General features: G+C 53.3%; 1 protein-coding gene across 4 annotated transcripts in view; it reads left to right on the forward strand.

The window, feature by feature from the left end:
- Positions 1 to 10398: 10398 nt before the first annotated feature.
- The window catches only part of Kcng2 (potassium voltage-gated channel modifier subfamily G member 2), a 44486-nt gene continuing 32860 nt past the window's right edge, over positions 10399 to 22024 (forward strand). Inside the window, exon 1 of one of the 4 annotated variants that reach the window (XM_048806689.1) lies at positions 10399 to 10629. In XM_048806689.1, coding sequence (XP_048662646.1) covers positions 10407 to 10629 — 223 coding nt within the window. In that variant the 5' untranslated portion in view covers positions 10399 to 10406. The other 3 variants (XM_048806691.1, XM_015499603.2, XM_048806690.1) reach the window with 3 other exon arrangements.

Below are 22024 nucleotides of genomic sequence, written 5' to 3' on the forward strand. Positions count from 1 at the left end.
ACGGGGAGCAGGTGGAGTCGGCCTGCCTGCCAGCCAGGAGCACTAGCAGCCCCTGGATGGGCTAACAGAAGAGTCTGCTGTGATGTAGACTGTGCTTTCAGGCCACATGCTGTGCGCATGTGCACATTCATGCATACGTGTGCATGCGTGCACACACACACACACACACGCACACACGCACACGCACACGTGTGGCCTGGGCCAGGCCGGCCTGTTGCCTCTGAGACACGCTGGTTGGGGCTCTGCCAGGTCTGCGGTGTAGGCTGGCAGGGCGTTGGGGCAGGGAGGACACCCTGGACATGTGCTCTGGAAATGCAGAAATGGCTCCACTAGTGCTGGCCACTGACCTCCACAGAAAGGGCCCCCAAGAAGCACCCACCTGCTCCCAGGCTTGGCCCGTGGCTGAGGCAGCACCTTTATTCACAGAGTGCTCCCAGGAAGCACCCACCTGCTCCCAGGGGTGAGGCTGAGAGCAGCCAGGGGGCACTGGATCCGCGTGCACAGGATCTCAGACCTCGCCTCCCCCGTCAGCGTTCAGACTCTTCACCGCTTGAACGTGGACTGACCCAACATCAGGTCACCCAGCTCCACAGTCAGCCAGAGAGCAGCCAGGCCAGGCCCAGCATGGCCACTGATGACCCTGGTCTCCTGTCCTGGTGGGCAGGAAGCTGGAGAAGGAGCCTTCCGTTCATATTCCTTGTGAGCAGTCGCTTCTCAGATGGGCACTAGCTAGAGAAGGGATGGCCATGAGTGCTGTCCCCAGTACTTGCTGAGACAGAAAGCAAAGCGACCACAGGAGCCCCTGCCAAGTCAGGGCATCGTGGCCCGATCCTCGCACACGGGCCAGAACCTCTGCCGTCCAGCAGGAGCAGGGCAAGGCAGTGGAGGAGCTCAGGGAGGCCAGCGGCCAGAGATGAGCTGGGTGGCGCTCCTTGACGACGGCGTGACCGGCGGCCCCAGATCCTCGCTCCCCTTCCGCTGCTTCACCTGAAGAGGGTCCAGAGAAGCCACTGCTCCTGGACCAGCGTGGACCCTCACACCCACAGACCACTGGAGTCCGCTTGTCCGGCTCCCTATGGGTTTCAGGACAACACACACAGCCCCATCTGGAGGAGGGGGACCCTGGACCCCAGCATGACCTAGGGGGTCCGTCGGCACAGACATGTCCACCTGCATGGTCGCACCTGGGCCCTGAACACGTGTGTCTCCATGGCAAGCAGCAGCACTGTGGGCAGCTATGGGAAGTTCCTGGGCCAGAAGTAATTTTACGAGGGGGGATCTGGCTGATGGCCCTGGGTCCATGAGTACAGACAGGTGCTTTGGCTGCTGCTTCTGCTGCTGCAACTTGACAGGTCAGTCTGTCAGCAAGCAGGCCGAAGCTCCGCAGAGCTGTTGACCAGAGGAAGGACGGGAAGGAGAAGCCAGCCCCCTGACCTGATGACTGGCTCTCCCAGAAGCTTGCTCCCCGGTGTCAGGTGGCTGGCAACGTGTCTGACCCAGGCCAGGTCCTTCCAGACGGAGCTCACACAGCGCTGGGTCTAGCTCCGGACCCCACAGCTCAAGGACATGTTGGCAGACATGTCTGGGGACAGCTGATGGAGAGCTCGGCTGAGAGGCGGAGACTGGCTGTGGGACACTTCACGTCTCCATTCTTGGCTCCTGAGCAGCTCCCAGAGGCTCGGGATCTGGAGGAGAATCAGAGCGGCCAGTGGGGCCAGGCGGCTCCGGCACCAGCATGCTCCGGCCTCCTGCTCCCCGGCGCTGTCAGGCCCACATTTCCTTCATCACAGCAAACAGACCTCAAACACTGACACAGATCGGGATGCTGTCTCCCCTCCCGGTGTCTGGGAGACACTGCCAAGCTCTCCTCACCTGTGAAGCCAGGGCAGCACCAGAGGGTCCCAGCGCAGTCTCATCTCACCCTGAAGCAGAGTTCCATCTTCTCTACCAGAGACCTCAGGCTAGGGGCCCTGCGGTGCCCTTGCTCCGGGTGTCAGAGAATGACCCGTCCCTGCCGTCCCTGGAGTGAGGCTGAGAACAGGCTGAATCGTCACCTGTGCCATGCGGTCCTGGACCAAAGACGCTGCTCCAGGGCAGCCTCGAGCCCCGCGGGTCCTCCCGGGACTCACAGCACAGGAGCCCACGGAGCCACTGCTCCCGTTCCAAGAGGCCCATGGAGTCCTTCCTGCCTCTGGACAGCCAGCCCTGTGGGGTGCCCAGACCTTCTCTGGAGCAACTGGGCCTCATCTCCATGGTTTCCCATTGGCGAGTAGGGCCAGGAGGAGCAGAGCCAAGAGCTGGAGAGAGGGGTGGTGTCCATGAAACCCCACTCAGTCCCCTTGGGCACCTGGCTGCGGGGCCAACTCCTGAGTGCTGGGCCAGTTTGCAGTGTGGACTGGCTTGAGCCGAGAGCCCTGGCTAACATGCTGACCCTGCAGCAGAGGCCGCCTATGGATAAATAAGCCTCTCCCTGTTGGGTAGACACTAGGGCAGAGGGGAGTGTTGGGCAAAGTCTGCCGTACTGTCATCTGGCTTGAGACTGGCGATGACACTTGCAGAACTGTTTTCCCCTTCCTTTTCATTTTTAGTGTGAGGATGTCTAATAGATCAGGTTCTTTGTTGGACTTTGTTGAACTTTGGCTCACTCCGTTGCTGAGTGATGAGAAATCGTGTTTCTCGGTGTTCCACAAGGTGGTGACCTTCTGGTGAATGCTGCCAGGGCTTCCAGCAGAGCACCTCCCCGTTGTCACCGTCACCGTGGTGCTCAGAGGCCACAGAGGGAAGCCGGGCACCTCCCCCTGCAGTCTCCTGAGTGGAGGCTGCAGTGGCGGGAGACCACGAGTGGGAATGGTGTGTCCCTCGAGCTCCTGTTGGTGTGGGAATGCTCAGAGGAAGGGGATTGGATGGTGAGGGCTGTGACTAACCAGCCCGTCCTGCTCCCAGGACTGACTGGGAGGGACCTGAGAGCTGGAGGGGTGGGTCCCTGCAGCTGTGCCGGGAAGGGGGCCTCTCCCCGAGTCCCTTCCTTTCTCTCTTCTCTGCTTCCTGGCTGTCATTAGTTAACAGATTTCCTCTGCTGGTCCCTTCCCCCATGATCTGCTGCCTCCACTTGGACCCAAAGCAATGGAGTCAGCCATCTTGGACAGAAACCTCTGAAACCATGAAACCTCAATTAAACTTTCCCCCTTCCAAGTTGTTCTTGCCAAGTGTTTTGGTCATGCTAATGGAAAAGCTAACTAAAACAGAAATCACTACTGAGATGTGGGGTCCTTGTAGCCAACCTAACCCTGGGCTTCAGAAGCATTGGGAAATGGTTGGAGGAAGGAATTTTAGGAAGTTTAGAGATGAAAGCTGCAAAAGTTTTGGAATTTGTAGGCAGAGCTTAAGGCAGTTCTGCTGGGAGCTTAGACCAGAATGCCGATAGAACTGTGGACCCTAAAGACTTATGTCAGGGGCTGGGGCTGTGTGTGATGCTCACATTCAGGACCCCCAAAGACCACCAGAGACCCAAGATCGATGTAAGCAGCAAAGAGGTGTTTATTGCGAGCCAGCTCGGTCCTCCGCACGCGCGCACACACAGCAACTGGTGACGCTGAGAGGCCCCGAGCCCGGGGTTTGCAGCAGTTTTATACACTCTTTGGAGAAGGCAGGGACTTCACCTACATCATAGCATCTCTTAGCAAATCATCACACACCGTGGGAAAATCAAATAACAACTCTAAAACATGATTAGCACACTCACTGGTGGGAACAAGTTGGGGAGGGGTGATTGGTCAGTACAAAAGGAGGATTCATTTGAACAGATTGGTTTAAGCCAAGAGGGGTGTTCCTGCTGAACTACCTGGTTTCCCAACATGTTATCAACCACCATAAACTACTGGGGGGGTCATCTGGCATCCCAGGTATTTCCCTGTCTCCTGCTGATTGGTGGCTGCTAGGGGGCTGCTATGGGTCCCCACCTAGCCTGACTGAGTCAGGGACACCTGGCGCAGCAGATCTCTCCTGTTATTTGTAGATAAACAACTTAGCAGGGTGGGAATGTGCCTAGGAGTGCTCTGTGGGTTTTTCCAAGGACAAAGGTGATGTCCCTTCCTTGGACAGGCTTTGCTCTGAGGTAGAGGCCGGTTTTTCAGTAGCTCAGTGGTAGAGTGCTTGCTCTTGGGCTTTTGGGCTTTTCCCAGACTTCATTAACATTCCAAGAGTTGTCCTGCGTTTCCCGGATTTCATTCTCAACCTGGCCTCCATTTTAGATCTTACTCCATATTAGACCCGATTTACCTAACTACACTGACTACCTAACTTTAAATCTGGCTTCAATGAGGTTTCAGAGAGAAATGAAGACTTTGTTGGGAATGATCTCTATTGGGAATTGGACTAGTGATCATTCATGTTTCCTCTTGGCAAAGAACTTGTCTACATTTTCCCCATCCTATGAGAATTTGTGTGAGGCTGACTTCAAAGGTGATGAACTAACTAATCTAGCCAAGGAAATTTCAAGGCAGCAAAGCATTCAGTTAATGATATGGATATTGCTGGCATTTTTAGCCAGGTTTACTGTGAGGATTCGGAATAGAAAGCAGAGCTAAATGATTTTTTTTTTTTTAATTACAGTTTGGCCAGAAAAGTGCCAAGGGAAAAAAAAAAAAAAAGTTGGCCAAGGAAATTGTGCTTTTTGAAGAGATTAGAACCCTTAAAAATATGCTAAGTACTTAGCACAGAGACCATAGGAAAGATGGCTTGAGGCACCTCAGGAATCTGCAAGACCACACGTACTTACTACTAGTTGCAGAGCACAGGACAGAATATTCCATTGAGGAAAGACAGTAGATGCCCTGCTTACACAGGGGTGCCTAGGAAGTCGATTCACTATGCTGAGCCGTGCAGGCACTCCGAGGCTGCTACGCTGTGATTCTAGGGGGCTAGGTACTGTGCTAGCTGGCTGCATCATCCACAGGGTTCTGCAGGAATGCAGGATACTCAAGTTAAGGGTCATGGAGTTTTCCACCAAGATCTCAAAGGGAGGCCTGGGAGGTCAGGCAAAGTGTACAGGGGTCGGAGTCCCTGCGGGCTGCCCTGAGAGGAGTGTTCAGAGGTGAAATGATTGGCTCTTGAGGGCTGTAACCTGATCAGTCCATCCTAGTTTGGACAAAATGGGGGGTGACTGTGGGCAGATGGGGCTTGGCTGCAGGAGGTGGGCCACTGGGGGCTGCCCTGGATGGGTGCATCTTCCCTGAGTTCCTCCGTCTCTGTCTCTCTGCTTCCTGACTCCACCATGTGCTGAGCAGCTCTTCCCCACTGGGTCCTTCCACCATCATGTGCTGCCTCACCCTGGGCCCAGAGCTGTGGAGTCATGGTCTGTGGACTGAGACCTCCGAAACCCTGAGCCCCTAATAAACTTTCCTCCTAAGTTGCTCTTGTGGGATGTTTGGCCACCATGCAGAGGAGCCAAACGGCACCCTTTGTGTGTGGTGCATTCCAACGTCCCACAATTCTTGGTGGAAAATGCAGGAAAATAATAGATTCTTACAATCCGCTGGCTACAGCGAGCTGGAGACCTCTCCTCACACTGCCCTGCATGTTCCGCCCGCTCCTTTCCCATCGGTACATTGGACGTACACGTGGCGGCGGGGTTCCTAGTGCCAGGTTCACTTGCCCTTCCCCACACCCTGCCCATCCCTTCCTCCTCCTGCCCAGTCTGCAGGCTCTGCCCTACTGGCCTCCCTCAGTCACCATCGTCACCAACTTAGATGTGCTAAATGGTGAACCGAGGCACAATCGAGTGGTGAAGAGTTCATCTGAACAAGCAGGGATTTGTGGATCAGTCAGCTCCCAGCTGGAAGGGGCTTGGGATCCCTGAGGGAAATGGGCAAGGCAAACACAAGCAGAGGTAAGCCGGCATGGGCCTGGCTCGCGACAGGGCAGCTCCATTGGCTTGTCTGGCTGCAGAGCCCCGGGCACAGCGCCCTGAGCCTGCAGCTGCTTTTCTTTCTTAACCCCGGCCTGGAGGACCAGCTGTGAGGTACGCCCAAGTCTGCACATTGGACCACCTGGAGGCCTGCTGGAGTGCCGCGGGCAGCTGCAGGCCCGTCTCTGTTAGTGCCTGTTCCCGGAGTCAGGTGCTTCCTCTCCTGGTTTCCTTCTTCTTTTTTTTTTTTTTTTAATTATTTTTAGACAGAGAGAGAGAGAGAGAGAGAGAATCTTAATATTTATTTTTTAGTTTTCGGCGTACACATCTTTGTTGGTATGTGGTGCTGAGGATCGAACCCGGGCCGCACGCCTGCCAGGCGAACGCGCTACCGCTTGAGCCACATCCCCAGCCCTCCTGGTTTCCTTCAAATCAGCCATCTTCTTCCAGGTCTTAAATGTGATTTTCATTTCTTTTCAGAACAAGAGGGGCCCACCTTATTGTTGGCATCAGCTCTCTTGAGACACCGCTGGACGCTATGTGTGCTGCCATCTAAAGTGGACAGCTCAATGGCTCTTGCCAGTTCCCAGTGTCATGGGCCACTTGGGAAGTCTGCCACCTGCACAGAAGCCACATCCCGTAGCCCAGACCTGGCTTTCTCCCTGGCCGGAGGCCACATTTCCACTGAGGGGTGTGGAGCTGGACTTGGGCGCTGAGCTCTTCAGCAGGTCTGCCTAACTCTCCTGATTCTCGCCGGCTTTTTTTCTGGTGTTCTGTGTGAGAGACAGAGGCCCGTCTCTGACGCTGAGGCAAAGGACCTGCCTTTCCCAGGGTCTCAGCCTTCCCATGGCCAGGCTCACCTGGTTCCTTCCACTGCCTTCTGTGTTTCTTTCTCTAGTTTGTAGCATTTTACATCTTTGTGCCTTTGAGTGAACTGGTAGGTCTGCAGTGTGACACACGCACGTGGGGACAGCACCTGCCTTCTCCGCTGCTCCAGTACCTGGCTTCTTTAGATGAACTCTTCACCACTCGATGTTGTGTGCCTCGGTTCACCATTTAACACATCTAAGTTGGTGACGATGGTGACTGAGGGAGGGCCAGGTAGGGCAGAGCCTGCAGACTGGGCAGGAGGAGGAGCCACTCCCCCAGATGCCCACAGGCCAGCCACCCTCCCTCCAGATCTACTCTGCCATCCCCGCCTTGATGGAGGGACGCTCCCACCACAGGGAATGGGCTCTCAAGACTCTCAAGTCCCCTTCCTGAAGCCCCCAACTGCTGGTCTACCTCATTTCGTCTCCTGGAACCAACACATGGAGGCCTCCACACCCAGCGTCTTGCCCTGCTGAATGGGGTCTAGGCACAGTGGAGGCTGCTGTGACCTCCTCACACCTATGCATGGTGTGGAGAAGTGCAGCAGGTCAGGGTTAGGCGCAGCTCTAAAGCGGAATCCAGGCTGGGCTCTCTGGGCCAGGGTGCCCTGCAGACTCAGCCTGAGAGAAGCCAGCTGTGCATAAAGCTGTTGGGCAGTGGAGTCTCACCTCCCGTTTTCCTGTCCAGGGGTGTGGGGAGACGGACCTGTGCTCTGGGCACTGGGGCGGGCAAGCATCCCTATGTTGGTCCAGTCTGCCAGCTTTGATGGTCAGTGTCTTAGTGGATGGGTCACATGACACCTCTATCCTCACTCCTCCAGGAAGCACCAGGGCCTCTTCTAAAGGGTCTCGGCACTCGATCAGCCTGGCCGGCAACAACCACATCAGCAGTTTCCCACTGATAACAAACCAGCTGGGATTCGGCCACAGCTGCTCCCATGAAGAGAAGGTTCCAAATGGCTGCCACAGTGCTCACAACTGGATGCAGGGCCGGATTCTATCTAAACACCTCTCCCAGGGACCCTGGAGCCCGGGAAACACTGACAACATTCAGTGAGGGGAGATGAGTGCGCTCATGATGCTGCCTTGCAGGTGAACAGAGCACTTTGTCAGCAGAGGACCTGGGGAGCTGCAGACACAGTGGGCCGGGGGCCTGCCCTCTGTGTTCCACAAGTTCACAAACTCCCACGAAGAGCATGTCTACAGGCAAAAGTGTTTGGAAGCTGCGCTCCCTCCTGAGACAGAAGCCACACAGAAGGCAAAGGTGTGGCCCAGACGCAGACTGATACCTAAGAAAGCCAAGGGGCACAGCCAGTGCTGGCAGACCCCCCTTTCCACCTCTCTGGTTCCCTGACACCAAAGTCTGACAGCAGGGCCAGCCCCTGCTGGCTGGCCTCCTGTACCTGCTGCCCAACTCCAATCCCAGAGGCATCGGACACCCAAGTCCAGAATCAAAGCAGCAAACCCAACAGGGCACAGAGTGAAGGAGGAAAACCAGGGCTGGCGAGGAGAGACGCAGGGAGGGAAGGAGCGCTCGGGCTCACGCTGGCCAGCACCGAAACAGGGACAGAGAGCGGGGGTGGGCCATTCACCACAGACCAGTCAGGCCCTGAATCAACTCATTTAGTGATCGATCCAACAGCAGGGTGACCTGCCATTGTCCCCAGCCTACAGACAAGGACCCTGAAACAGGGAGTGAGGCACTTGGTCAAGGGCATAGTCTCTGCCATCCCTGCCCACAAGCTCACCCGAAAAGAAAGTGGTGGACTTTCGCCCCAGGCTGAAGAAGCCAGGTACTGGAGCAGCGGAGAAGGCAGGTGCCGTCCCCACGTGCGTGTGTCACACTGCAGACCTACCAGGTCACATCGGAGGGGCTTCATTTCAATTTCAGAAACACATTTAATACTGACAGCCTCCCAAACGTGATGGGAAATGTCGAGTGGGCAGAAAAGCACAGATGGGAGGCAGAGGCAAGCCTGGCTCCACAGCCAGGCCACAGATGTTGCTTCTTAGACCAGAGACAGCCTGGTGGTGCCCCAGCAGGAGCCAGGCACCCTGTGCAATGTGTCCCCCGGTGGTGCTGGATGGCCAGCTCAGGACCCCATATTCCAGCAGAGGAGGGGTGAGGGGAGCAGAGCATTAAGATTCTGGAATGACTGACAGGCTCCCTAAAGCGGTTAGTAAAAACTGACAAAATGAAATCAACAGGAACTAATTGTAACATACTCTATGTAGATTTAAAAAAAAATTAGATGCAGATGGGCACAATGCCTTTATCTTATTTACTTATTTTTATGTGATACCGAGGATCGAACTCAGTGCCTCACACATGCTGGGAAAACCCTCTACCACTGAGCCACAACCACAGCCCTGCATGTAGATATTAAAGAAACAGATAACAAAATTTGTGGGTTAGAGAAAAAAAAATCCTAAGAGCTGCACAAATAGAGACAGATCTGGAGATCTGTCTCCCCAAGGCAGGTCATTCACAAACGTACCTCAAGGCCAGGAAAGGACAGCAAACCCTCCAGCTGGATGAATAAGAGTTGCGGGGGTGGGGTGGACTGTGACAGGCCACTCCACAGGTCCACGGCCACTGGAGGCTTGGCACAGGTGAGGGTCTGAATGGGCAGCCATGTTAGCCAGGTTGGGATGGTCCTCCCAGGAAGAACAGGACAGGCCCAGGGAGCCTGTGGCCTCAGTGCATGGGGACCACGCTCTCTCTCACCAAGGGTGCAGGCACGGACCTCCCCAGGGCTCCTTTGTTCTCTGCTTACTTTCATGTCACAATGACCACAGGGGCCAGGAACACAGCCCTGTGAGGCACATCTGCTGACCCAACAGCACAGCTGCTGCCCAGAAATGGTCACATCCCCTGGGAGACAGTGGTGTCTCAGGGACAGTGGCCCTGGCCTCCCGACAGCTACACCCAGTGAATGATTCCAGAGGGAATAAGGCTCCCTTCCCAGGCCTGGTGCTGGGCAGAAAGTCTCCATTTCTGGATGCAAGAGTGACACACTGCACTGGAGCCTTCTGTGTGCCCAGGATCCCTCCACAGGTCGCCTGGGGCTTGACAGCAGGCACATCCTGCAAAGCCAGACCTTCATAGTCACATGTCCTCCCCAGGGCCTCAGGCTCTGTCCACTGCTCTGATGTGCTCTGCTCTGTCCACTGCTAGTGTCTCTGGAAAGGCCCCTGGGTGAAATGCAAGTGTGAGCACCTGGGTGTGTATGTGAGTGCCTGAGTGCATGAATGTGCCTGGGTGTATGTCCATGTGAGCACATGAGCATGAGTGTGCATGTGCATGTGTTGGGTTATGAGAGTGTGCATGTGTGCGTGTGCACGTGGCTGTGTGCCCGGGGTTTATGGGTATGGAAGTGTGAAAGCCTGAGTGTGTGTATACCTGTGTGTGATGTTGCAGTTATGAGTGTGTGAGCGTGAGCACCGAGTGTGAGCCTGTATGTGTGGGTGTGAGAGCTGGCATGAATGTGTATGTGTCCAAGTGATTACGCATGTGTAAGTCTCATGAGTGCGATGCTGTGAGCACATTAGCTTGGATCTGTGCGCGTGTATATGCACCTGTCCGTGTCCCAGGTTGGTCCTCCAAGTGGTGGGCCTACCAGCCCTGTCTCATGCTCCCAGAGCTGCGGGGTTCCACGCTGCTCCGGGCGGCTCTGATCGCCGCAGGGTCTCCCCAGGACCCCGCTGGGCGCGAGAGGGCGCCGTGCCACCGCGGGCAGGACCCACCAACCGATGAGCAGGGCGGTGCCAGACTCTGGGCAGCCGGCCAGCGGACGCCGCGCTCCGCCCCGAGGAACCGCGGGCAGGCGCGCGCAGCCGGCAGCCAGCCCCGAGGTAAAGTTGCGCGCTCCGTGGAGCCGCGGTCTACCCCGCAGTTCCGGGGTCCAGGGCGGGGAAGGGGGCACTGGCGCCTTTCCGCGGGCTGCCACTGCCCGCTGTGCACACTTTGGCCTTAAGTGGAGGGACTCGGAGGGGGCGGGGCGGACTGTTCGGGCGCCGCCCCGGCCCCACGCGCTCGATTCCCAGGGCGCGCGGGCCCGGCCGCGTAGTGCGCTTTCATGGAGGTCCAGGTGGCCGCTGGAGCCTGGATCCTGCAGCCGCCCCGTCTGCCAGCATCAGTCCTGCCAAAACCTGGGTGAGAGGAAGAGGGGACGGACAGAGGGCCCGCGACTGGGATAGGGGTCCCCAGGGTGAGACCAGGGCTCTTTCAGGCTCTGTCCGGCTTGGAAGGTGGGTGCATCCGGCTTCCGCGAAGGTGGGGGACATGGGCGAATGTGTGGCGCTCGTGCGCCTTCCTGGCCGGAGAAGCGGTGAGATGATCGACCCCACGGCCAGCTTACCAGCACAGGCGCNGCGTTGAGGGGGTCCGGACCTCGGCGGGCAGGTGCGGGGTGTGAACTGGCCTCCTCTTGCCTCCGCACCACCACCCGCCCGACGCCGGTCCGGGGAGGGAGGCGTCCTCGCACCTGCGAGTGTTTGTGCTTCAGCTGTTGCGGGGTGGCCCGGGAGGTCCCTTCCCAGCCCGCCCGGCTCCAGCCATTCCGATCCTCGGAACTTTGCCCGCTCAGCAGCGCGGCGGTGGCGGGTTGTCCTTGGGAAGCCTTGGCCCCTTGTCCGACTTGGCTTTCTCGGCTCTTCTCCCCCCGACTTCCAGGAAGTCCTTCTCCTCCGCATTTGCCCTCCGCAGGTTGTAAATAATGGATCTTGACCTAGTTGGGAAATCTCAGAGCAGTTCTGAGTGGCTCACTCAGCCCAGCCCTTGGGTCAAGATGGCAAACCCGGGGTCAGATGTAGGTGGGGCGCGGGAATCGCCTTGAGCAGTTTTCTTGTCTGCTGAGAAATCTGGAGGAGTCCACCATCCCTTGGTGATGAAGGCAGAGAGGGCTCATCCCAGCCCCCTACCTCTCCCTCGGGCTGCCGGGCTGAGCTCTGGCTGGGGTTGACCTCACATCCTTCCAATCCTCCTGGGGTGGAATTGCGCTGTTCCCTTGAACTATGAACATGTAGCAAGTTAGGGGTCAAAATACACTTGCTGTAGGTCCTGGTTAGGTGCTAGCCACAAAGATGTGGGCTGTGATGTGTGGCCCAGAGGTGCCTTGTTGGTGTCTTACTAGGGAGGGGAACAACTTTCAGGTCTTTTTAAGGCCAGTGACAATATATACATTCCACTTTGCAAACTTCTGATACCTTGAGATTTCCATACTTTAAGAAACGAATTGTGTGTGTGTGCAATACAGGAAGGAAAGGAGGAAGCCTGCTCCCGGCTGACAGAGGGCCTGTATGGCTTTCCCTTTTCAGTGCCTAGGAGGCTCCTGCACAGAACGGATGCTCAGAAAATTGTGCTGGTTGATTAATTGTTTGAATCATAATTAAGAGTTTATGCCCAGGGTATGGCTGGGAGCGCATTATCGTAATTACAGGTGTAGATGCATAATCAATAGGTCTTTTAGAGCATAGGTTGGTCGGAAATGATAAAATGTGGGGTTGCCCTGGTAAATGCCATCAGGGGCCCCTCAGCAGATCTGGTACAGTCAGTCTCCTGGTCCAGAGCTTGTCTTCCAGAGAAGTGCGTCTGCCAGGCGCCAGGAGGGCAGCAGGAGCCAGGGGGCTGTTTGGAGTAGGAGGTGCTGCTGACTCGCCTGTGTGGATGTGTGGGGGCAGGCTGTGGGGAGCAGATGGGCAGCTTGGGGACGTGTCGATGCAGAAGAGGGGCAGACCTGAACAAGGAGGCCAGGCCCAGGGCTCCAAATGGCCACCTGGGTCTGAATATCTGAGCGCGTGATTTCTTGAAGCCAAGACATCTAGGTTCTGGTCCGTCTAGGAGTGTTCTTTGGTCATGGAGGGGCTCCCATTTGCTGGAGGTCAAGTGTCTGCCTCAGGGGTCCTGACAGTCCGCTGTGAGGAGGGCTCAGAGTGGCACCTACAGAGCAAGGGCCGGACCCTGCCCCTGGGCCGGACCCCAAAAGAGGGTGTGTGCCTCACCTTGGGAGAGCTCAGCGTTCCCTCTGCTCCAAGGACGGCGGTCGCGCTCGCAGTGCAGTGACCTCCACGGAAGAGTCCCAGCAGTTCACCTGGGCACCTGTGCTCCAAGCAGGTGTGTCTGCAGCATTCCCAGGACTCCACTTGAGAAGCAGCTGTGAACCGTGTGCATTCTGACCCTGTGTCAGATGGGAAACGAGCACTGCAAGGTGTCTTGGCGCTCAGTCTGAGAGGGGAGACTTTTATCAGAACCAAGTAAAACCAGTAGTACATTTTCTACACAGAAAGCACCCAGTATTTACATCTGACGGTGAGTTTAGAAAAAGACTAATGGAAATGGAAGACGGTAACAGAAGGCCTCATGTTGCTTGTGTTCCACAGAAGACGGCATATCTGCTGTGCAAGCAGAGGCCTGCCCAAGACCCTGGGCACAGCACAGTAGGCTCTCCCCTCCTCCTATTGGAATCCAGCTCTTAATTTAGTTCCCCTCTTCCTCCCAGGACCCCTGTGAGCTGCACCTGCTGGGCATTGCTGCTCCTGTGAGGAGGGACCCAGATGCAGCTGTGACCAGGAGCCTGGGCCACACTTTCCAGAACTTAATGACCTTCCTGGTTATTTTTAACCTTCTTAGATATTTAAATGGTGGAGTTTAAATGTGAGATTAGTCTTGGGTGGTGCTGGGCATGTGAAAGTAAAGGCTAGAATCCAGGGGCCACACAGAGCCTCATAAACTGATCTGATCTGAATACGGCAGAGTTCTAACTAAATTCCAGTCTGGCAGACAGATTTGCTTTTGTAAAGGGTTAGTATGGTGACTAGTACTCTGACCTAGGTGAGCCTGACCCTCGGCTCCAAGCACCTTGTGGGCGTGGGTGTGGGTGCCCAGGCTGGCCCTATCTCCAGCTTGTGGGCATCAAGGGGCTCTGAGCCAATAGGGGTTGCAGGTGTGGCAGACCCATGAGCAGCACTGAGCACAGGCTTCCCTCGTGGTCCCAGCTGGACGGTGGGAGCTGAGCCAGTGAACCCAGGTCCTGTCCCGGGCTCCACCTGTGAGGCTGAAGACAGGACCTGCAGTCAGCTCTGAACACAGAGCCTCGCTGATTCCCCTAGTGGGAATTTTTTTTTTTTTTTTTTTTTTTTGTACAAGGATTGAACTCAGGGGCACTCAACCACTGAGCATCATCCTCAGCCCTATTTTGTATTTTATTTAGAGACAGGGTCTCACTGAGTTGCTTAGTGCCTCGCCATTGCTGAGGCTGGCTGTGAACTCTTTGAACTCTTTGAGCACTGGGATCACAGATGTGCACCACTGCACCTGCCCAGTTCTTAAAATTTAAGCACCACCAAAGTGGACATCTTTAAAGACTAACCTGTGAAATTTTGAGTTTGATAAAAAGTTTGAGAACATGTAGGCTCCAGGTGGGGAAGCTGACTTCCCAGCAGGATGCCAGTGCCTGGAGCTCCTCACCATGTAGTGCACCCCACTTTACTGTCCAGGCCTTCCAGGTGAGTCCTTGCCACCAGGTGTGGTCCCTGTCCAAGAGGCGTGCCCACAGGAGGCCCCAGGCATGCTCCTCCAGGGCCCTTCCCTGGCTGGCGAGGCCTGTGCCCACTTCCTTTGCCTACTTTAGGGGGTTGCGGTCTGGCCCTCTCCTGGCATCCCAGCTCTCTCCATGCCTCCTGTTCGGTCTGTCTTCCTGTGATGATCCTGGGGCTGGTGCTATTGCCTGTGTTTGTCACATGGCCTGCGTAGGTGTCACAGTGACTGTACGCTTGCCTTCTGCCATGCAGCCTGCTACAGGCCTGATGTCAGCTGCTGACGTCATCGGGCACTGCTGTGTACCAGGCTGCACAGCAAGAGGAAGTCAATTTGCAGACATTTCCAGTGAATTAATGCAGGCTGGATTCATTAGAATTAGAAAAATACCTCAACTGCTAAAATCTAGAGTCTTTGGGGGCTAACACACACCTTGTGTGCAGGGCAGGCCCCTTTCCATCAGCCAGCAGATGGTGAAGAGACCAGAGTGAAGGCCCAGGAGGTCGGGTGGGTCTGAGGTAGGCAGGCAGTGTTGGTGTTTCTCCCATGACCCCAATCCCAGTGTGACAGTGGAATGTAGGTGTATCAGCCTGTCTTTACTATAACAAAATACCTGGGACAGGCTGATTTATAAAGAGAAGTTTATTGGGGCTCATGGTTTTGGAACCTGGGAGTCCAAACAGAGGGTTGCCGGCCCGGCCCCTGGGCTACATCCCCTCTGGCAAGAGCACATGTGTGTCTGTCAGTCTGGTTGCTCTCCCTTTGCTATAATCAATCACCAGGAGCCTCTCAGGGGACTCCACCCCATGAGGACTCTCCAACCTCATCACTTCCCAGAGGCCCCGGCCCTAAGCACCAGTTTCCACCCTCTGAATGAGTGAAAGGGGACTTTGTCTGATCTAATCACTTTCCGGGGACCCAGCCCTAAGCCCCAGAGTCGCAGGCACACATGACATTGGGGATGGAGCTGCTGAAGCTGCACATTCCAGCCTTGGCAGAGGCCAAGGGAGTGAGCCACGTGGGTGGAGAGCTGTGTCCCTGCCTGGACAAGTGCTGCCGTGTTAGGCCTCGGCTCAGGTCAGGCTTGGCTGCTTGTTGGCCGGGAGGCTCACTGGGAAGTGCTGTGTGGTCCCAGGAGGCTCTGCAGGGGGTAGATGGGCCTTGGTCACTGAACATCAGCAGTACAGGACGTGGGGCCGCCTTGCTCATGGCTGGGCCGAGTGAGGGATGTTCTGGGGTGCTTCACACTCCAGTCAGGCCTCCAGAGGAGCGCACTCCAGGGAGTCGGAGGCAACTTTCAGAGTGATGTGGGTGGAGCTGCCCTCGCGGGGGTCTGGGATGTGCGTCTGGCCACTGTTGTCCTTGAGCACTGCTTTCAGACTGCAACGCGCGAAGGCCCCCTGCTCGCCCGCACCCACCGCGGCAGAATTTGTAAAGGGGGAAATGGCACACTCCTGGCAGTTAGGGGCTTTGAGAGAACTTCCTCTTTTTTGATGTGTAAGTGTAAGAACTGAGCTTGGAACCCTGGAGCCCAGATGGCTCAGGCCTTGGAGCTGAGAGCCTGGGGTGCAGGGCAGACCCGGACAGGGTTGTCCCTGCCTCTTGCTGGCTCTGGACTTGAGTCACGTGGGTCTCTGCACTCTTCCCACTGAGATTCCTCGGTTCTCCAAGTGGCGGGTGTACACTCCCCTGTACCAAGTGGGAGTGAGGCCCCATTTCTCCAGAGTGAGTTCCGTCTCCCGATGGCCAGCCCTGTCCTGCATGCCCTGTGTCTTGCCACCACTGGAGGCACTTAGTGTCCCTCTAGGTAGCCAGGCTGGTTGTGAGGTACCCAACCTTCTGAAATGAGCTCACTCAGGTCCCATCTGTGACATTTGTTTTGAACAGTGTGACATGGGTTCCACTGGGAAGAGGAGGTGGTTCACCCCGGGCAACTGAGCAGCGGCCCTCTGAGCAGCGGCCCTCGTGACTCCTCCTGCCCCCAGAGGCCCCAGCCTCTGGCTAATGGGGTCAGTCGGCTCCAGGCCCTGCAGTGGCCCGTCTGGGTTGTGCGCCTGGCTCTTGCTGAGCCAGCTCTTTACTCACCCCAGGGAGCTGAAGGACCAACAGATGACAGGAGCCGCCACTGTCTGGTCTGAGTGGGGAGGAGAGATTCTGGGAGCCTTTGTCAGATCACTGCAGGGAGCTTGTCACGTGGAAAGCCTGCTCTCTCTTATGCAGAATGGGCTTTAAAAGACAGAAGGAGCTTGAGATAATCTGAGAGAAAAGGGCTGAGGCGGAATTTACAGAAAGAGAAACTTCAAAAGGAAGACTTCAGGGCCTGTGGCTGGGACGCAGTGGCAGAGCGCTTGCCTAGCACCTGTGAGGTACTGGGTTCTCAGTGCCGTTCTCAGCATCACATATAAATAAATGTACAAAATAAAGGTCCATCAACAGCTAAAATTAAATGGCTCAGGCCTGTAATCCCAGCAGCCGGGGAGGCTGAAGCAGGAAGAACACAAGTTTGAGACCAGCTTCAGCAACTTAGCGAGGCCTTCAGCAACTTAGCAAGACCTTGTCTCCAAATTTTAAAAATAAATAAAAAGGTTTGCGGATGTGGTCAGTGGTTGAGCAACCCTGGGTTCAATCCCTGGTACCAAAAGCAAATAAATAGATAGATAGCTAAAAGGAAGACTTGGAAAAGAGAGTGGAGGCCTGCAGAGTCCTGGCCAGGAGGGAGTGTGGGGAGTGTGCCTTCACACAGGGCAGTGCTGAGGGCAGGCAGATCACAGCTGATGTCAGGCACCAGGGCAAACCTAGCAAAGAGAAGCAGCAAAGATAGAAGGCAAAATTAATAAGCAAACTTAAACCCGTGCTAGTGCACACTTCCAGTCACTGGATGAAGAGAACCCTCAAACCACAGAGACAGGCAATCAAGTCCTGCTCAAACCAACCAGAACATAAAGTCAGTACTCAGAAATCACGTCGTATGTTTGTATATACTAATGGTGAACAATCTGGAAGGAATTAAGCAATGTTATAAAAAATAATAAAATCATCATCTTCATAATAAAATATGTGAAATAAATTTAACCAAAGAGGCGTAAGACTTGTGTATTCAAAATTACAAAACATTATTAAAAGAAACTAAAGGAGATCTAAGTAAATGAAAAGATATGCTATGTTCTTGGATTGGAGTATTTAACATTGTTAAGGTGGGCATACTCCCTAAACTGATGTATAGGTTCAATACAGTCCCTGTCAAAATCTCAGCTGTCTTCTTACAGAAATGGACAAGACAATTCTAAAATTCATATATAATTGCAAAGGACCAACATTAGTCAAAAAGTATCCTGAAAAAGAAGAAAGTGGCAATGAACTCTGTACGTACTAAAACTAATTACAAATCTACAGTAATCAAATTTGTGTGGCATTATAAGGAGAGACATCATGGGCAGTGGTATAGAATTGCAAGTCAAAACACCAACACATACATCAGTGGTCAGCTGATCTTTACTGTCAGGTTGTTCATTTGTCGTGGTGCTGTGGATTGAACCAAGGTCAGCTGAGTTCTGATAAGGGTATCAAGACCATTCAATGGGGAAAATCATTTTTTCAGTAATGGTGCTGGGACAACTGGATATTCACATGTGAAAGAATTCGTGTTCAAAACATCCACAATTTGATAAGAAGTTCACTCATCATACCAAGAATCAGAAAAACCAAAACATAAACGAAAAAAAAAAAAGACAACAGACACCAACCTGGAGATGGATCTGATTAGGGATCACATGAGCAGCGTTTTGAAGTAGGCTTCACCTATCAGTTACAGGTTTTCCTGAAACAGATAAAAGAATAGAAAACCTTGGCAAAGAAAAAGAAGATATAAAAAAGAAAAAAGTGGAATTATAGAACTTGAAAATACAATAACAGTTTTTTAAAAACCTTGCTGCATGGGGGCAAATAGTAGAGGATGACAGAAAACAGAATCTGTGAACTGGAGAACAGATCAATAGAAATTGCCCAATATCAACAACAGAGAAAAAAAAGACTGGAGAAAAGTGAACAGAGTCACAGGGGTCTGTGTGATGGTAACAAACCTGTCAACATTTGCATCATCTGGTCCTAGAAAGAGGAGAAAAAGAGTGGGGCTGAAGGAGTATTTGAAGACAGATGCCGGAAAACCTCCTCAAATGGCAGAAGACACAAACCGATGAAAGAAGCAGACCATAAAGACATCTAAACGCTTGGGAATTAAATAATACGATTTTAGTCAATCTATGGGCCAAAGTAGAAGCCACAAAAGAAAATTTAAAATGCATGGGACTTAATGAAAATGAAAATACAACAGATCAAAATATGTAGGATATATGCAAATCAGTTGAGTGGGACGTGGACAGCACCCAATGCTGACATGAGAAAGAGGAAAGGTCTAAAATCAGTAGGATGAGTTACAACATTGGGTTAATTCTTTAAAAACTCCTGGAAAAGGACTCCCAAGGATATTTTCACTGGAAAAGTCTATCCAACATTCAAAGAAGAGAGGAGTCAGCATTGCCTGATGACCATAGTAGACAAAGACAGTACAAAAAGAGAAGACAACAGGTCAAAGCTTGCATACATGCACATCCAGAATCTTCAACACCATATTAGAACAGTGAATTCAGCAATGTGTAAAGTTACTGAACCAAGTGAAATTTAATACAGGTATGCAAGGCTGGTTCAATGTTCAGAAATCCACCAGTATCTCCCGCCATATCACCATAAGATATCATCACACCAATTGATGAAGAAAGGCATTTAACAAAATACAACACCTAGTCACAATAAAAACTCCCAGAGATCTAGAAATGAGTATTCAACCTGACAAAGAGCACCTGCATGAATCCTACAGGTGAAAGACTGAAAGCTCTTCTCCCAGGACCTGGAGTAAGATAGGGTTCTTCACTCTCAGCACCGCTGTTAGCATAACACTGGAATTTTTGAAAATGAAGAAAATGAAATAAAGGACGTAAAAACCATTAAAGAACAAATATAACTCTATTTGCAAATGATACAATTATCTATGTAAAAAAATCTAAGAAATGTTCCCCCCCCCCCCAAAACTCCTAGAACCAATAAGTGAGCTGGGAAGATGGCAGTGTAGACGACCAACACCCAGTGAGTCACAGTTCTGTGTGCCAGCAATCAACGTGGAGAACCAAAAGTAAGATCGCAGGCCAGGCTGAGGACGAAGCGTAAAGCTGGAGCACTTGCCCAGCATGCACAAGGCCCTAGGTTCAATCTCCAGCACCACAAAGAAACAAAAGCAAGGCCATTTACAATCATACCAAAGAAAATAAAACACTTAGGCATAAATACACAAAATATCAAGTCTATGTGCTACAAATTGTAAATGTGAATAAGAGATAACAAAGAAGACCTAAATAAATCGAAGGACATACCATGTTCATGGATTAGAAGACTCTGTGTTAGTCCTCAAACTGATCTATATGTTAGTGCAGCGTGTATCAAAATCCCAACAACTTCCAGGTGTATGGCGCACGCCTGTAATCCCATCATCTGGGGAGGTTGAGGCAGGAGGATCACGAGTTCAAAGCCAGCCTCAGCAAGATCGAGCTGCTGAGCAACTCAGTGAGACCCTGACTCTAAATAAAATACAAAACAGGGCTGGGATGTGGCTCAGTGATCAAGTGCCCCTGAGTTCAGTCCCCCGTCATACCCCCGCAAATTGCCCTATTTTATGGAAAAACTTATTGTAAAGTTCATATGGAACAGCTCAGGATCTAAAACAATCAAAACAATTTGGAAAAAGGAGAGCACAGTGGGAGAACCACTCAGTATCGATGCTTTCCGCAGTCATCAAGACAGTGTGCTACTGACAGAGGGACAGACGCATGGACCAATAGGATAGGGCACAGAACCTATCAGGAGAGTCACACAAAGGTGTCAGGCAGGGGTCCCTCATCGTAAACCTCAGCCTTTGTAAAAAAATTACTCAAAATGGATTGGACTTAAATGTAAGTGTAAAAATATAAATTTCTAGAAAAAAAATTGGAGAAAATCATTGGGATGCAGCCTTGGGGCAAAGAATTCTTAGGCCTGATATACCAAGGGCAGGATTCAAAAACAAACTGGATCAATTGGACCTCGTGGAAATTAAAAACCGCTCTGCAAAGACCCCCTGAAGAACATGAGAAGAGCTGGGCATGGTGGCACAGGCCTGTAAACCCAGCACCTCTGGAGGCGGAGGCAGGAGGGTCATGAGTTCAAAGCCAGCCTCAGCAATTTAGCGAAGTGCTAAGCAGCTCAGTGAGACCCTGTCTCTAAATAAAAAACAAAACAGGGCTGGGGATGTGGCTCAGTGGTTGAGTGCCCCTGAGTTCAATCCCTGGTACCCCTGCAAAAGAAGAAAATGAAAAGGCATTGGAGTGAGAGAAAATGTTACCAAAGTCTAGACTACATGAGGAACCAGCAGCCAACCAGTTGAGGAACTCCAACCGAAAATGGGCAAAACATGAGAACAGACATTTCCCTAAAGAGCACGTGCAGATGATAAATGAGCACATGGAAAGGTACCATTGGCTTTGGGGACGTTCAGTCGATTAAAGCCATGGTGGGTAGCATGATACACCCATTAAAATGACTGAAATAGAAAATACAAAGAAAACCAAATGCTGGCCTAGATGCAGAAAAACGATCTCTCGTAGTGTGTGAAATGTAAAATGGTGCAGCTACTCCACAAAATTGTGTCACAGTTTCTCATAAAACAGAACATGCCCCAGGCACATGACCTAGTGTTGCAGCTTGGACGTTCATCCTAAAGGAGTGGAGACGTCCGCAGGAAAACCTGGACACGGGTTTTCATAGCAGCTTTGTTAAGAGCCAAAGCTTGGAAACACCCAGGTGCCCTTCCACAAGTGGATGGCTACACAAGCCAGGATCTTTGGTGCCACAGGAGTCTGGGCTGCAGAGAGGACTGGCCATTGATACGCACAGCCTGGGTGGACCCGCAAGAGCTGCGCCTGTGAGAAAGCAAGCACCAAGGCTGCAGAGCGCAGCTCCATCTCTGAGCATCCGGAGGTGGCTGAACCGCAGGGCTGGAGGGCAGGCAGGGGTGGGCTCTGCAGAGTGGCAGCAGGGTCCTGGTGGGGTGCTGCATGGGGCCTGTCTGCATCTGTGTCCTGCTGGTGTGGCTGTTTAGTTTTACAGGGCGCTACAGCAGGGGCCACCCGAGTGGAGGGTACCAGAGACCTCTCGTCTGCAGTTCTCTCTAAATAGGAAGCATACTTTAAAAGTGCATGTTGTGGTCTGGATCTGGAACATGCCCATGGATCAGAGGCTGGACACGCGGCTGAGGGCAGGTTGGAAGTGGCAGAAACTCTGGCAGGAGGGACTAGCTCCGGACCCTCCTGCCCTCAGGGGCCTCACAGCTCTTCTTGTTGTCAGCCAAGGTTCCCAGCAGAGTGCGCTTCCAGGGCAGGCCTCCTCCTTGCCTGCCATGGTCTTGGGACTGGCCTGGGCCATTTGCTCTCATCAATCGGTGAGCCCTGCAGGGTTGGCGTTCAGCCCGTGGGATGGAGAGGGTGTGGCACACCCTGCAGTTTGAGTCCCTTCCCACCTTCCTCTGAGAGGCCATCCTGAAGTGCCCGGCTGCTCCCCATCCCTCTGGACAGGGGAGGAGTGCCCTCTTGTCCTTTAGGAAGTGTCACAGGCTCCGTGTTCTTTGGCACT

The sequence above is a fragment of the Marmota marmota genome, unplaced genomic scaffold (genome assembly GCF_001458135.2).
Source record: "Marmota marmota marmota unplaced genomic scaffold, marMar, whole genome shotgun sequence".
Lineage (NCBI taxonomy): Eukaryota > Metazoa > Chordata > Mammalia > Rodentia > Sciuridae > Marmota > Marmota marmota.